At 40.8% G+C, this 16,273-nt stretch overlaps 1 protein-coding gene across 1 annotated transcript; it reads left to right on the forward strand.

The window, feature by feature from the left end:
* The first annotated feature begins 350 nt into the window (after positions 1-350).
* On the forward strand, positions 351-11,271 carry LOC141477601 (arylsulfatase D-like). The gene is made up of 9 exons (XM_074166876.1): positions 351-493; positions 2,066-2,187; positions 4,000-4,122; positions 5,858-6,281; positions 7,187-7,323; positions 7,533-7,667; positions 9,517-9,679; positions 10,330-10,451; positions 10,904-11,271. Exons 1-9 carry the CDS (start codon positions 357-359, stop codon positions 11,269-11,271), a joined length of 1,731 nt encoding a protein of 576 aa, XP_074022977.1. The 5' UTR covers positions 351-356.
* The last annotated feature ends 5,002 nt before the right edge of the window (positions 11,272-16,273 follow it).

Genomic DNA, 16,273 nt, shown 5'->3' on the forward strand with positions numbered 1-16,273 from the left:
CTTAAAAACACTAATTTTTCTCGGCTCTTTGAAGTTTTTGATATGTTTTGAAATCTATGCAACTGATTCAAGATGAAAATTCCTGGGCCAAATAAGATAACCACCTTCACTCATGTCCTCACTTCTTGGGCTGTAGAAAGGCAGCCTCTCTGACTAGAGTGATCTAGGTGGTAGAGATGGAAGAAATGGAACCAGTAAAATTCTGTCCTCCTCCTTCTGACTGAAAGGGGAGCTGGGAAACAAAGTTCCCCACTATTTTGTGTTTCATGCTTCAGATCTGCTGCCAGATGGCTCCCATCACTCTCCAACCTGTACAAGTCACTTATATTTTGTTGCATTTCAGGAGGTACCTCCTAATGGCTCTGACTTCATGTTTGTTCTGGAACGTGTTTGGCTTCAGTGCAGCTATGGACTCTAAACCGAATATACTTCTGTTTCTGGCTGATGATCTTGGCATTGGAGATATAGGTTGTTATGGGAACAATACCATAAGGTAAAAGATTTCTCAGTACAATATATTTAACACTATAGAACACTTATCCTGGGTAATTAAGCCTAATTATAAAATAAGAAATGTTCTTAACCTCTTAATCCAAGGCTATAAGAATTGTGTATTTAAGTACTTGTATATATACACATAGCACTGGGGCCAAAGTAAACAATATGCAGTGAAAGAAAAAAAGAAATACTCTATTGTCATTTGGTTTTTTAAGTTCTTGCCGGGAATTCCTCCCACCCCTTCCTCCTTTGTGCTAACTCGCCAGCCACTTGTTTTACTATTATAGTTACTGTTTTCTCTCCTCATGCATGAGTTTCATCCTTCCTTTTCATGTGTAGTTTAGCCTTACTCTACCCACCAAGAACTTTTCCAGAATACCTCATCCACTTGCTTGCTGTCTCCTCCAAAACACTCCAGTTCATGTGGGCTGACCCACATAATTTATTACATGATTATGTGCCTTCAAAACTAGTGATTAAATTCCTTCAAAACTAACAAGGCAAAACAGAAGTGACTGGGAATTGAGAGCATGATTTACAAGCCTCAACTCATGTCCTCCAAGCAGAGCACAGACGCTTTGTTGACATGCTCATGGTGCATCTCCCTCATGTGATGTTGGTGGGGTTGTGCAGAGAAATGGGAATGTGCTCGTGGAACTCTGTTGTCATCCTCTGCTGGTGGTGAAGACAGGCGGAAGGCCTCTTTCACTCTTTGTTGTGCTGTAGTCCTTTCTTCTCAGAGTTAGGCTCCCATACAAATGTAACTATGAAAAGATATCACTGTATGTAACTATGTATATAGATATATGTCAAGAAGATGGGACCGGTCTTTTTTCAGTGGTGCCCAGTGACAGGACAAGACAAAATGGGCACAAACTTGAGCATAAGAAGTTCCATCTAAACATGAGCAGGAACTTCTTTACTTTGAGGGTGGCAGAACACTGGACTAGGCTGCCCAGAGAGGTGGTGGAATCTCTGTCGCTGGAGACATTCAAAACCCGCCTGGACATGTTTCTGTGCAGCCTGCTCTAGATGGAGCTGCTTTGGCAGGGGGGTTGGACAAGATGATGTCCAGAGGTCCCTCCCAACCCCATATCATTCTGTGATATCACTGAAATAAATAGCATGTGTTAAAAATATGGAACAGAAAGTCTTGGTTCTGAGAGCTCCAGACACCATGGGATATTCTCTGGCTCAATGAACTCTGAAATTTAGGGCCCAAATGTGTTGGTGAAAGCAATCTGTCGGAAGTATTGAAATAGAAAAATATCAGCCCTTCTTAGTTTTATTTTCAAACTAAACAGTAGCCATAATGCCTAGGTTTCTTTTCAGTGTTGCCAAATGCACTCTATGGCTGTGTCCCTAGAATGGATTCTTCAGTGGCTACAAACCACTTCCTCTGCAATATGAAATTTATTACTATGTCAGTCCTGGAGTATGTAAAGATGAGATTTTTTTTTATTATTATTTTCTAAGGAACTATTCAAAAGCTCTAGTTCTTCTTGGCAATTTATTAAAATAAGTTTCAGATTATCTTGGTTCTATTAAACTTGAAACTGTTTTTTAGGACCCCCAACATCAACCGCCTGGCAAGAGAAGGTGTGAAACTTACTCAGCACATTGCCGCAGCTCCACTTTGCACTCCGAGCAGAGCAGCTTTTCTCACTGGCAGATATCCCATTAGATCAGGTTAGGCCCATTTTGAATTACAAATTTCTGTGTATGGTGCTGAGGTACTACAATAGCCGATAAGTACTGGAACAGGAGAATTCAATATTTCCTCAAGCTGAGACAGAAGATACACTGCTAGAGGCTCAAACTTTCTATCAGTAACTTCTGAGTAGGAACCGCTGCCTCACCAGCTGACAGATCTTTAGCCTGACTTTATAGGATGTGGGAGCTCTATATGATGAAAATAGATAGGTATGGAGAAATGCCAACAGCAGTAATATCTGTCATTTCCTTACTGCAACACAGCCTAGGGCAAACTGATGGAATTCCTTTTGATGGTGATGGTTAGTGGTAAAGGCTTGAAACAGAGCTCCCAAGAGAAATGGGTGAGTTCACTGCCAACAAAGTGCAGGTGGTCATAAAACTCTAGTGAAAAATGGAGTGTTGCATCCATTCCCCATCTACCTAAGGTGCCTAATGGAGGACTTCGTAGATATCCTGCTCTCAATAGGTGCTATATAGGAAAATTACATGCCCACTTTGAGGGCTCAGTACAAAATCAGTGTGTTGGGTGAACTATATCTCATCTAAGATGATACAACAACCCTATGAGGTAGGGAAATGCAACTGTTATCTCTCATTTTAGATGAAGAGTGGAGAGACTAAATTATCATAGTTACTCAGAAAGGCAGAAAATAAAGCTGCTCTGTACTGTCACCAGTGATTTATCTCAGTTTGGTGGTAAATCTGGCGCCAAGCAGTATTTGTTTTGAAATATAACTCTTGACTGCCTGAAGTACTTATACACACTGATGTGACTCTCTACAAGATATGCTCATTTTTGCATCTTTTTGATGACACAAAACTGGGAGGGGTGGCTGACACACCAGAAGGCTGTGCTGCCATACAGTGAGACCTGGACAGGCTGGAGAGTTGGGCAGAGAGGAACCTGATGAAATTCAACAAGGGCAAGTGTAGGGTGCTGCACCTGGGGAGGAATAACCCCATGCACCAGCACAGGTTGGGGGCTGACCTGCTGGAGAACACCTCTGAGGAAAAAGACCTAGGAGTCCTGGTGGACAACAGGATGGCCATGAGCCAGCAATGTGCCCTTTGTGGCCACGAAGGCCAATGGCATCCTGGGGTGCATCAAGAAAAGTGTGGAAAGCAGGTCAAGGGAGGTCATCCTCCCCCTCTACTCTGCCCTGGTGAGGCCCCATCTGGAGTACTGTGTCCAGTTCTGGGCTTCCCAGTTCAAGAAGGACAGGCAACTGCTGGAGAGGGTACAGCGAAGGGCTACAAAGATGATTAGACGACAGGGACATCTCTCTTATGAGGAAAGGCTGAGGGACTTGGGTATTTTTAGTCTGGAGAAGAGAAGACTGAGGGGGGATCTGATCAATGCTTATAAATACTCAAAGGGTGGGTGTCAAGAGGAAGGGGCCAGTATTTTTCCAGTGGTGCCCAGTGATGGGATAAGAGGTAATGGGCGGAAACTTGAATATAAGAAGTTCCATCTAAACATGAGGAAGAACTTCTTTACTTTGAGGGTGGCAGAACACTGGAACAGGCTGCCCAGGGAGGTGGTGGAGTCTCCTTCTCTGGAGACACTCAAAACCCGCCTGGACATGTTTCTGTGCAACCTGCTCTAGATGGAGCTGCTTTGGCAGGGGGGTTGGACTAGATGATGTCCAGAGGTCCCTCCCAACCCCATATCATTCTGTGATCTTGTGAGGAGCTCTGCTGGCTTCAGGTTGAGCTCCTGATGAGGAGGTTGTTAAGGGCAGTCCAGCCTCTGCCGGCAGGAATAACTGGAACTGTTTCTGTCAGGGATGGCATCCAGCAACAGGTATCGAGCGCTGCAGTGGAACGCCGGGTCAGGAGGGCTCCCTCCTAATGAAACTACTTTTGCCAGGCTGCTACAGCAACAAGGCTATTCCACTGGACTAATAGGTAAGGGGAAATGTTTTAGTGTGACCTTGAAGAATGAACTAGTTATATGAAGGGAATTTAGGGATTGTGTTCACCAAAAATGGTCAGTTAATCACAGATACAAAACCTCTCCAAAAGGTTGAGGGGGAAAAACCTTCTTATTTGCAAGAAGACTAACAATACTGCAGTCTAAAGAGTTTTAAGACCATGCTAATGACCTGAACAGAGCATCCCAAACAGGAAGAATTAAAAACTATCTCATTATAATGGGTGAGCATTTATTTTACTTGGCCTAAGATTTTTCAAAGGTTGGTCCACTGTGAGAGTTTTGTTAATGTAGAGATTGTTACAAACAAAACAATGTCTTTAGGTATTTCATCTGCCTTCAGGAGGCAAAAGGCAGAGAAACAAAAGAGGATAGGGAAAGAAAGGAACAAAGTTTCTACCCCCAGAGATGAAGATGAAACACAAGTGTCTCACAGATGAGGTTGTGAGGTGCCGAAGAGGCATGATAAAATGGCTGTTTCCTTAGATGAAGCCGAAATGCAAGGGTGTCAGAGAAATACTGCCCCAGAGCAGCTTCCTGTCTGTGACTTTGGTCAGACCTCAACAATTTCAAGATTCATCATTCTTTTGCCAAATATCTCTAAAATGAACTGGCAAAGTCTCTATTTTCCCCTTCCATTCACTTTTATTACTGTCAGGTGACAGACACTCCTGCAATGGATCCCTTTGCTTAAACGGGTGGTAGCGTAAACACTGTGTTCCTTAAAGCTGGTGTGGCTGGGTCCAGCTGTGCCAAATTCATCGTCATCTCCAAGTGCTGGAAATAGATGTGGCTGCATTGAATCACAAGCTAATGAACTGTAGTCTTTCTGGCTGAGTCTGTAATTACTTGGCAATCACATAACCCAGCAAACCTCAGAGTCCTTTGATCCAGCTGATCCAGCTCATTTTCTAAGCAGACAATGGCTGCTGTCTACTTGCTCAGTTTTGGGCAGGGATAGAGTGAAAGGTTGGTTTACAGCCTTTTCATATGGAGTCGGGACATTTCTGAGAAATCATCTTTCCGAGTCTGGTGATCAAGATATCTGTTAATATTGTCCAAAAGTTTACTGCATTTTCCAGTAAATTTTTAATGTTATGTTAAAATGAAGTTGCAAGTAAACAATTGAAAGTTAGGAAGGGAATATATTAAAGCAGCCAGCGAGTTAGAGTACCTTAATTCCCTGATCCTCATTGAAAGGTAATGAAATCCCACTCTTATGTCACCCTAGGCTAAGTAGCTAAACATCTTGCAAATTTCTCTGTTTACCCCACGTCCATTTGTTGATCACCCATTACAGTATGGCATTCCCCTGATTGGGCACTGGTTTCACCCAGCATCCTTGTGCATGAGGAGAACGCATTGATACTCTTGTCGAAAAATACCCTGTTGACTTTCAGGGCATGCTCTAGTGCCCGAGATTGTTGGATTGTGTCTGTTTGGGAGTGGGGCGTGGTTGTGGGCATTTGTTTTGGTTTGGTTTTGGTGTTGGTGTTCTGGGATTTTTGAGGTGTGTGGGTTTGTTTTGTTTTGTTTTGTTTTTTTTCTGTTGGTTCGACTTGATGATCTCAAAGGTCCCATCCAAACAAAAATATTCTGTGATTCTGTGACTTGCTTAATTCCCAAAGAGAAGTTAATGACGCTACCTTGGGCTCCTTTTGAGTTGTCTACCTTAATGTTCTAATTTCTTTCATGCTTTAAAACCTTCAGGAAAGTGGCATCAAGGTGTAAACTGTGAATCCTTCAGTGATCATTGTCATCATCCTCTAAATCATGGATTTGACTACTTTTATGGTATGCCTTTCACACTTCAAAACACCTGTCAAGAAAACAAACCTCCAGAGCTGGATGTAGCCCTTCAAGCTAAGCTTTGGCTTTACAGTCAGATAATTTTTCTTGCTGTGCTCACTCTCAGTGCTGGAAAAATGACTGGTTTGATTTCCATCCGCTGGAAGATAATTGCCTCTTTTACTTTGGCGGGTGGCCTTTTCTTCATTTCTTGGTACTCCAGTTATGGCTTTGTGCAGTATTGGAACTGTATCCTGATGAGGAACCATGATATCACTGAGCAGCCGATGAGATTAGAGAGGACTGCTTCCCTCATGCTGAAGGAGGCAGTGTCATTTATCAAAAGGTAAATGATTGTTTGTAGTTTTCTTTAAAGGGGCCAGGATGTTCTGGGCTCTTGGAATAGAGTATTTTTCTCCAGTAATTACAGCTGTATCATGATAACTGCTTTGAAACTCATATCCAAGTTCTCTATTTAGAAAGCAAATGCACTTAAATTTTAACTGCAACTGTCTCACATTGGAAGATACAGTAAATGAGGTGGATTTTAACCAAATGATATGTGACCATCTCACTATGCCCCGTGATCTGTAATTACTATTGCTCCAAGATTAACCAGCTAATTTTTACACTTTGCTCTTCAAGCCTCATTTGTGCTCTTTTTCATAAACCCTACAAAACAGCTAGATAAAGCGTGTGTGATGCACAAAATGATTTTGTGTGAAAATCTCAAAGCACTTTACATCTATTTTTTTGGATTGAGAAGGAAGCCAAGATCATTCATTTTCTACATTAAAGTTCCATCTGCACAGCATTCTATAATATTTCTGTGCATCAAGTCTCTCTGTAAAACAGGGAAAGTAACTGTTCTTCTCTTAAAGTTTGTGAAAACAAATATATTGTAAATTGAAGTGGCCATCTTAGAAAAGCCACATGAATGTTAAAGTAAATATGAGACTGTATCTGGTTGCATTTAATTAAAAAGGCATCAGTTAGGCATCTGATTCACTTAAGCACTGTGCAAATGCCATGCCTGTTTACACATTGGCATTTGAAAACAATCTGTCTGAAAAGGATCTTTCTTGCTCACTTTTCATGCAAAAAGAAAACTATCAACTGTGATCAGTGGGGATGTACTAGATATGGGTACAGTCTACACCCAATGTGTGTGTCTGTGCATAAACGAATATGAAATCTTTCAAAATATTCCAAACAAACAAAAAACATTTTTATTTTTTATTTGTTTTCAAGAAACAAGCATGGACCATTCCTCCTCTTTGTTTCCTTTTTACATGTTCACACCCCTCTCTTTACCACGAAAAAATTTCTTGGGAAGAGCCGACATGGTTTATATGGAGACAATGTAGAAGAAATGGACTGGATGGTAGGTAAGTATTCTTCATGAAGGATTTGTTTGTCACATACACCTGTGTGTTTTAAAGCAGAAGAACTAACAAGGCCAAAATCTACAGAAATCTAAGCTATTAAAAATTTCTTATAGGGCTTTGCAAAAGATTATTATCGAAATGTTATAAAAGTGGCTTGATCTTTCTAATTGGTTAATAGGAACCTTGCTGTCTCTCTTCTTAAATTTAAGGCAAAATTCTGGATTCTCTTGACAAAGAAGGTTTGAAAAATCACACATTCACGTATTTTGCATCTGATCATGGAGGACACTTGGAGGTTCAGGATGGATCTGCCCAGCTAGGTGGTTGGAATGGTATTTATAAAGGTGGGAAAAACACTATGACTTTACATGAATGTTAGAATCAGAAACAATGAATTTGCCTGGCTGAAGCTGTCAAGGCTGGAATGAGTTGCATTTTTAGCTTGAAATATAGGTGACAGAGGTGCTTCAAGATTAAAGTCACCTTTTCGTTCAGTAAAGTGCAAGCATTATTACACATCTCCTTGACAAAGGTATTGTCTAGTGTGACACCTGTAAATTATTTGCTGTTCTCAAGTAAAAGGTACTAGAAAAAAGTGTGATAGTTCCTTATATTGAATTCTCTCTCTCTCTCTGAGGCTTTTTTCCTCTCTCCACAATAGGACTGTTTCCCAATTTGCGTTTCTGTTTCTCATTATGTTCCAGAAATCATTGTTCTCCAGCTAATTAATACAGAATAGAGTAAAGACACATTGTGTCATGACTCATCACAACAATTTGTTCCCCGTATGCTTTTGTATTGCACCCAAAATCAATGATTGGCATAAAATCCAAATGGGCTTGGTGGTCTAAGAGGATCTCACTCTTTACCTTCTGCTCGTTCCTTTCTGCTGTGAATCATTCTTCAGCCTGCTAAGCAGTGCAGTGGCTTTTTTCAAGCCTAAAGCATATGCATTCATTGCATTTTCTCCCACCTACCCCAACAGCCCTGTGTCATCAGACCACCTCATCCTGTGACCTGTCACGAATGTGTGACAATATGTGTCAGGGCTTAGGCTCTGTTATCACCGATGAACCATCCACCTCTTGCCTAAAATTTTGATGCTTTTATTTTCCAAAAACATGTTTTTTTCCATTTCAAAACCTTCTTGAGCTGCTCCACAGGGCACAGCAGGTGTCAAAGATATGGAATTTTGGCTCCCATGAGGTGGATGCTCTGCTGCTGGGCAGTGGAAGTTGCTGGCCCTTATGAAGGGGAAGGGTTTTCAGTTAGTCTTTTCATCCTCCCTCTCACTCCCTGATTTTCCTTGAGAAAGCGCTTCTCTGTGTGGATGATAAGACTGATTCGTAAGCCTGATGGGATCTAGCAAAGACAATGTTCATTTCATATTTTAAATATATTAATTAAAACAGGGAGTTAGGTAAATATTGTATTCATACAGCCGGCATCAGGGTGCTTTATTAGGTTAGTTTCTGTTGGTAGCAAGTTGAAAAAAGATGTTTTCCTGCCATTTGAAGTAAAGCATATAAGGTACGATTTCACAGGTTCAGATTTTTTGGCTTCTGAGTTAAGACATGTTGCATTAAGCATTGGGAGAGTCAGATCCAAATCTCAATTTCTAAAAAAAGAAAGAGATGCATAACGCACATGGAAATATAAGTGCTAAGGTCACATATTTGAAGGGAATCCATGGCTATAAAGAGAATTTTTTTAGCTGTCTATTAAAATAGGATACTAATTAGTAAGTCTTGTGTAGGTTTAAAGAGAATATTAATTACTTCTTCAGTCTCTTGAGTTCTTCCAATTTCCAGTTCCCACTCTTCTCTTTTACGGGGATGCTCTTCAGTAGCGCAGGTGAATGCAGACAACCATGAAATGGAGGATAACAGAAAGTTGAAGCTGTTTTATTGTTGCTGAGCATAGGTTTTCAAAGGTAGATTTATTATTTCTACCCTCCCCTGTGGCCAAAGTTAAAATAGAGATTGCCTTCCCCTATTTTTCTAGGTTTGGATGAGTTATATGTCACATTTTGAGGCCTTCTAAAGTATATGAATTCCGATGCAAATTAAGAGTTAAATCTGTTGGATAAGTGGTGTATTACTGCATCTTTTTCTGTACATTCAAATGCAACAAGCCAATGAACCGGTTTGTATTTGTCTGTGAACTGCCATATGTTGACTCATTTCACTGCAGGTGGAAAAGGCATGGGAGGCTGGGAAGGAGGCATCCGTGTGCCGGGAGTATTTAGGTGGCCAGGAGTGTTACCTGCAGGCACAGTTATTGATGAACCTACAAGTCTTATGGATATTTATCCCACACTTGTTCATCTGGCTGGAGGAATATTGCCACAGGACAGGTACGGAGATCTTTTCAACAGGAGAAAATGATAGGAAAGCTAACTGCTAAAAATTTACCTTTTAGATTCTGCAAATATTGTTTAGCCTTGACTGGTCTGAGATTTTAAATTAGTGGGCAAACTCTCCCAGATATGCCCACAAGTGTGCTCATGGCCAGAGGAGCTGTTCCTGCCAAGACCAGCTGCTAGTTCAAAACCCAGGTTCCTGAATGAGTTCAGAAAAGAATTGGTAGAAGAAGTTGTTTTGGTACTAACTGACTTGACTTATGGACACTTACAAATACCTCCTAAAGTTGTTAAACCCAACCTTGCTCAACAGATTTCTTTAAGCTCCTTTGAAAATTTCTAAATGTAAGCAATTATGAGTTTGGTATTGATTTCCCTAACAAATTACTTCTTTCCACTAGACCAAACTCTAAATATTGTTTACATATTGCTAAATGGAATCGTTGACCCAGACATTAAAAAAAATAATATTATCTAGGGACCTAAATATTGGCTTGGCAGTCTGCTGGCTGCTCTAAATCTATGATCAAATTATTCTGTATGCTGTTTCAAGCACTGGTGCAAACAATACAAAGCCAGTGATAAGCATGCAGTTCACTGCCAGGTTTGTCCCTACCTGAATATACTTCTCCCCATTTTATTAGGGTGATTGATGGACGAAATTTGGTGCCTTTACTGCAAGGAAGAGCCCAAAAGTCAGAGCATGAGTTCCTGTTTCACTATTGTGGGTCCTACTTGCATGCAGTGCGGTGGCACGAAAAGGACAGTAAGTATAAATGTTTGTGATTGCAAAATGTGATATTTCTTCTCTTGATAGCCATCTTGCTACTTGAAAAATTTATTGCATGATGGGTGTTGATCAGGACTGGTCTCTGAGATTCTTGAAATTGTTGCGCATGACATACCAGTGACTCTGGCTAGTTGGACGTGTCAAACAGCAAAGAAATGTTTGTAAGTAACAAACCTATAGGAAGTGGGGAGGGAATACAGGCTGTCTACTGTCACACTGGAAATTTAATGTGGCTTTCTTTGTATTTCTAGTGTTTTCCACCTTCAAAGTTAGTACTCCACACAGAGAATCTGATTTGTGGTGCTGGGGGTGCCAGGGTGTGTGAGAAGAGGTCTCCTTAGTAAATAGCTCTACTCCTATTTCTTGAAGGCATTCTCCATTTTCCTCTGTTGTTTTGTAGTTGTGCCATAAGATTTCTTTCCTGCCAGGTGGAGCCATCTGGAAGGCTCATTACGTGACCCCCGTCTTTCATCCACTTGGGGCGGGGGCTTGTTATGGAAAAGGAATTTGCCCATGTTTTGGAGAAGGCGTGACCCATCATGACCCGCCCTTGCTGTTTGATCTCTCGCGAGACCCTTCTGAAGCCAAACCTCTGTCAGCTGACACTGAGCCCCTTTTTGACACTGTAATAAAGAAGATTGGAAGAGCCATAGAAGAGCATCGCAGGACACTGACTCCAGTCCCTGAGCAACTCTCCTTGTACAACATCTTGTGGAAGCCGTGGCTGCAGCCATGCTGTGGGACCTTCCCATTCTGTTGGTGTGATAAGGAAGGTGACAGCACACAAAGTTTGTGAGATGGATGTCTACTAAGATGTCCTGCGGCATCTGAGTCTTCTGCTGACAAAGCCTTTGGAAAATAATTGTGTCCTTTCTCTGGGACACAAAGTGGATGAAAATAAAGAACAGGAATGTTGATCAGAGATTTTCGCCTTCATTCTTCACCACTAGCCAAAGGTCTAAGGAAATCCTGTCTGGTGTGGCAAAGGGCTTGAATGGAGACTGGTTTTGCAGGTTTGGATGTAAGAGATGGGTGTAAAATTATATGCCTAATCTCTGCGTAATGTATGCCTGCTGAAGGAAGACAATTGGAGAACTCTGCAGAGAGCCTAGTGTACGGTGCTGAGCAGGCAGCGGTAAGAAATACTAGACTTATGCAGAACTCTAGATCTTTGCAGTTGTTCCCCTGTAGTCCACAAATCACGGTCGTACTCACTCCAAACATAGTAGTTTGAGTCATTGTTGCTTCCTGTACTGATGTCTGCAGAAATATTGTTGAGAAGTTAGGCAATACCTGAGACCAAGCGAATCTGGTTTAGTGAGGGATCATCCTGAAGTTGTGAATAGCTTTTTGAACAGATTAACAATAGCTTTATATGACAGACGGTAGGAAGTGCAAAATGTTGATGTTGGGTATACCTCTGCAGCACTTACAAAAGAGAGAGAGGCATTTTGCGTTTCAGAAAAAGGTCCTAGTGCATGCTAATCTGGCAATTTGCAATTTTATTTCATATAAGATGCCAGTAGAAATGTTTTGGATTAATAGTTTGCACTGTTTCAATGTCAGTTCTAGAAAAACAAGGTTCATTTGAGAGTCATATTGGAATTAACGTCCAAAAATATTTGGTAGCAGAATATATAGGTTTACGAAGTACAACTTGTAAAAAGGGATCTTGGCAATACTTGTTAAAAACAAAACAACGATCCACCAAACAAACACAGCAAAAAACCTGCAGTGGTGGACCCTAGCCAGATTTTCTAAGGAGACATGATTTTGCACTGAACTTTGCAGTGAAATTGCAGAGATTTTAGGGCTTTGAACTGTATTAATGGCTGTATTTTTGCAGGAATAGATGAAGTCAGAGTTTATTATAAGCCTGCTGCTAGACCTTTAGAGAAATTGGAGTTTGAATTTAGTAAATGGAAAAAAAACTATTCTAGTTTGTTTTGTTGTTGTTTTGTTTGTTCCCTTGAATACCCCTGCAAACATTTTACTCGCTCAGCCACTTCAGTTGATAACGGTTTTCTTCTTATCTCTTAGTGTTTTTTCCTAAGTGTAACATAGTAACAATTTTACAAATTGCTGTTTGTGTCTTTTCAATATTTATGTTCTTCAATCCCTAAGTTCACTCAGGAAATTTGTCAAAAGTAGAAGGGACTATATGAATGCCAGTGTTTACTTTTAGTACTCAGTCATGTGCAAAAAGACAGACAGAAAGTGGCCGTATAAAGCACACAATGACTCCAAAATTAAGTTTTTGCTGGCAGAGAAGTTGCCTGTATGCAGCAGTGAGTAAACAGCAGCTTCCTGTGCTCAGGTGCAGTGTAAAACCAGTTAGCTGAAGAGGAGGAAATACTGCAGGGCTCAAAATGCAGAGATAACAATCATCTCCTTTCTTCTTGATTGTTACAAAGTGCTGCTTTTTTTTTTTTTTTTTTTTTTGGAAAAAGTTCTTGGTTTAAAGCTTGGTTCTGTTGAAGACGATAAGTAATCACGGGTATTATGACTGTACTGGGTCACTAATGTAGTGGTGAGGAACAGGATGCAAGGTCTGTGCTAGCATAATGCCTCCTCTGCTTCCAGATAGTTTTGTTATCAGGGAAAAATTTAAAGTTGTGGTAGTTTAGGGTTGGTTTGGGTTTTTTGGGGTGTGGTGGGTTGGAGTTTTTTTGATTGGCTGGGTTTTTTTTTTAAGACATACCGGCAGCAGCGTTGGCACATCTTCAGTAGTGCTCACATGGTGAGAAAGATGTAAACAGTCTAGAAAGGCTGTCAGAAAAGTTTAGTCATAATTTGGACTAAAGGCAGACGGAAATTAATACTTATGTTACTGGCAACTCTTAAAGATCCATCTTTCTCGAAGCATGATGTAATTTTTGAGAAATATAATTTTTTTGAAGAAAAATCTTTGCACCAGAAGCATCACAAGCTGTTAAGTAATCGTACAAAATAAGTAGTATAGTCAAATAGGTATGAGTAAAAGTAGCCCAATTTGAAAACTCATAAAAATAACTGAGTACAGTTATTAGTGCAAGGGGGTCAACAAATAAAGAAAAAAAAAACCAAAACTGTTTCCAACCATGGTTATCCCTGCTGTGTATTATATAAATCTAATAGTTTAAGCTGCTTCATCTTTCCACCTCACTGACTCCTACTGACTTTTCTAGAATGCAGTGTTAAATTCAGCATTCACTGTATTCAAGTAACTTGGAGAACTGAAATGTCAAAAACCGAATAGATGAGAGCTTCTCTAAGTAATTGCTTAGGACCTTTTGAAGGGTATAGTGTATTATAACAGAGTTAAGTTCTGAAAGGAGTGTGATTGGCAAGGGGGTTACTAAACTTTCTGTTCTTGGGGGAGGGGAAGAAAGTGCTATTAATATCTTCAGCACAGGCAGGTCTACCTTTCTTGAAAATGCAATGAAGAGGAAAAGACAATGTGACAGAAGAAAAGGGGGAGGACAAGCTAGTCCTCTTATCCTGCCTGGAAGGCTGGAAAAGTAAGGTGGGAGAAACAAAACCCCAGGGCTCCAAGTCCTGTCTTGTTATTATTTATAGCATCTCTTTTGAGACGCTGAAATAAAGCAGTGACAGGCTTTATATAAATCTGCACAGAATTAACTGGAATCTAGCAAAGGCAGTAGCCATGTTGTGCCAGTATTTCAAGAATAAGGACTTTGTACTCTGCCTGGAATTCATGTAAAACCTGCACAGCAGTTCCAGTTTGCTGGCTGTTGCTGGCGGGGATCCCAGGCGGTTTCTGTGCTGGAGACTGGGGGAAGGGAGAATACAAGGAAAAGGAGCAAGTCTCAGCCTGCTTCCTCCCACACGCGTCTTGAAGGATCAGGACCACTCAGCACCCCAAGGAGAAAGAGGGATTTCAGAGCGAGAAGAATAATTGAGACAAGGGTTTGTTTTCCACATTGTTAAAAGGGGTTGGCCTTTTTTTTAGTAGTCTTGATGATCATTTATTGTAGCGTGCTGGCTTACAGAAGGAATTGCTATCTGATGTTTTCTCGGATTTCTGTAAGTAACTGCTGATTTCTAAAGACCGATGTTAGATTTATTAAGTTGTTTGTTCCATTTAACAGCTAACAAAACTGGACAAGCCCTAGGGCCCAGTACTGGGTTCATTGCATTCTAGTGATGTCAGTGAGAGCTCTCTTTTCAGAAGGAATCAGCTCCCTAATAGACAAAAGTGAATATGCATATTTAATTTATTTTTTTTTTTAAACAAGTTTGGTACTTCTAGTCCTTCAATAAGGGCACTGTTCCTAAAATGGCTATCAGGAAGCACTAGTTTTAATCACATCATAGCCAGTGTTATTAAGACCCAAATATCATTTAAAACCACCACTGCACTTCCCTGGTTCTATATTCACTGCTTGCCTGAGAGAGGCTGTACAAAGTCTCTGTCTAAAAACTAACATGCCGGCTGAGACCAGCTGGCTGTGCTGCATGGACCTGTGGGGAGAAAGTGGAAGGCAGCAGAGCTGTTGTACCAGCTTGGAGATCTTATCAACACCCATGGGTAATCAAGGGATTTCTTAGATGTCCACATCTGTCCAGTTCCTTTGCACCATTACAGCTCACAAGAGCTGTGATGATCCTCAGCTACTCAGTGTAGGCTGAGAACATTTTCGTTGCAATAGTTTTGGTTTAATCATGTACCCTGAGCCCTTTAAAGGCAACGCTGCCTACCAGTTGCTGGAAAGATAGGGCTCTGCATCCATTGTTAAAGCACCTTAAAGATATGGACCAGGGCCATTGCTAGTTCTTCCATCTTGCAGGTTAATGCCTTTGTGCACTTGCCTGATTGTCACCTCAGAGCTGTCCTACAGGGCCATAGCTCATAAAGGCTTCAGGGGAGCTGCTGCCAGGCTATGATTCTGAGACACCACTACCATATAAATAAAAGATTTGAGCCCTTGGTAGCGAATCCTTTGCTTCACATTAATACAGCCTGCTTTTCAAAGAATGCTATTAGGCTTCTGGTGTCTGCATTCACAGCAAGGTCTTGGTTCAAACAGTCAATGCCTTGGGTAGGAGGGATCTGGCTGCTACCCCATTAATCTCTGACTCAGCCAGTGGCCAGGGAGGATGAACTCTCAGTACTGTCTTTCAGGATCTTGCCAATAGAAAGGGGAAGCATCACCAACCCTATGAAAAATTCCATAACTAATAGAGATCAAGCTTTTTTCTTAAATTTTATTTTTATTTCCCATATTGTCTCAACCGTAGCCAAACAATCACCTGGGTGTTACTTGGAAAAGTCATCTATGGACCCCAGCTTCTGACTCTTTTTATAGTATTTTCCTGGTCAGAATAACAGCACCTACTTTTTTTTTAATCCTGTAGCTCATTCTTTGAAATGCACAGGGCAGGATTATACTCTGCTCTGGCCAGTTTAGTATTCCTTAGACATTCAAGGTAACTGTAACACCCTTATGTACCAAAAAGACAGAAAAAAGTTCTCTCAGAAAATGCTATTTTTTCCCCACTGGAGAACATGTTGATTTTTTGGGGAAAAAAAAAACCACCACACACAGAAAACCCCAAACAAACACTCCCCCCCAAAAAAAACCCAAAAAAACCCCAAAACCCCACCAAAACACAAGTCTTACATTAGTTAAGATGGAACTTTTGGATTCTCTGTGTATTTAAGTGACTTTATGTTTACAAACATGCTTTTAGTTGTTATAGAAAGCAAATATTCATATTATCTTCAATCTGTTCCATAATAGAGGTGACAACGTCTTTGTTTTTGTGCTGGTTTGAAATGGAAAGAGGTGTAGAAA

The sequence above is a fragment of the Numenius arquata genome, chromosome 1 (assembly GCF_964106895.1).
Source record: "Numenius arquata chromosome 1, bNumArq3.hap1.1, whole genome shotgun sequence".
NCBI lineage: Eukaryota > Metazoa > Chordata > Aves > Charadriiformes > Scolopacidae > Numenius > Numenius arquata.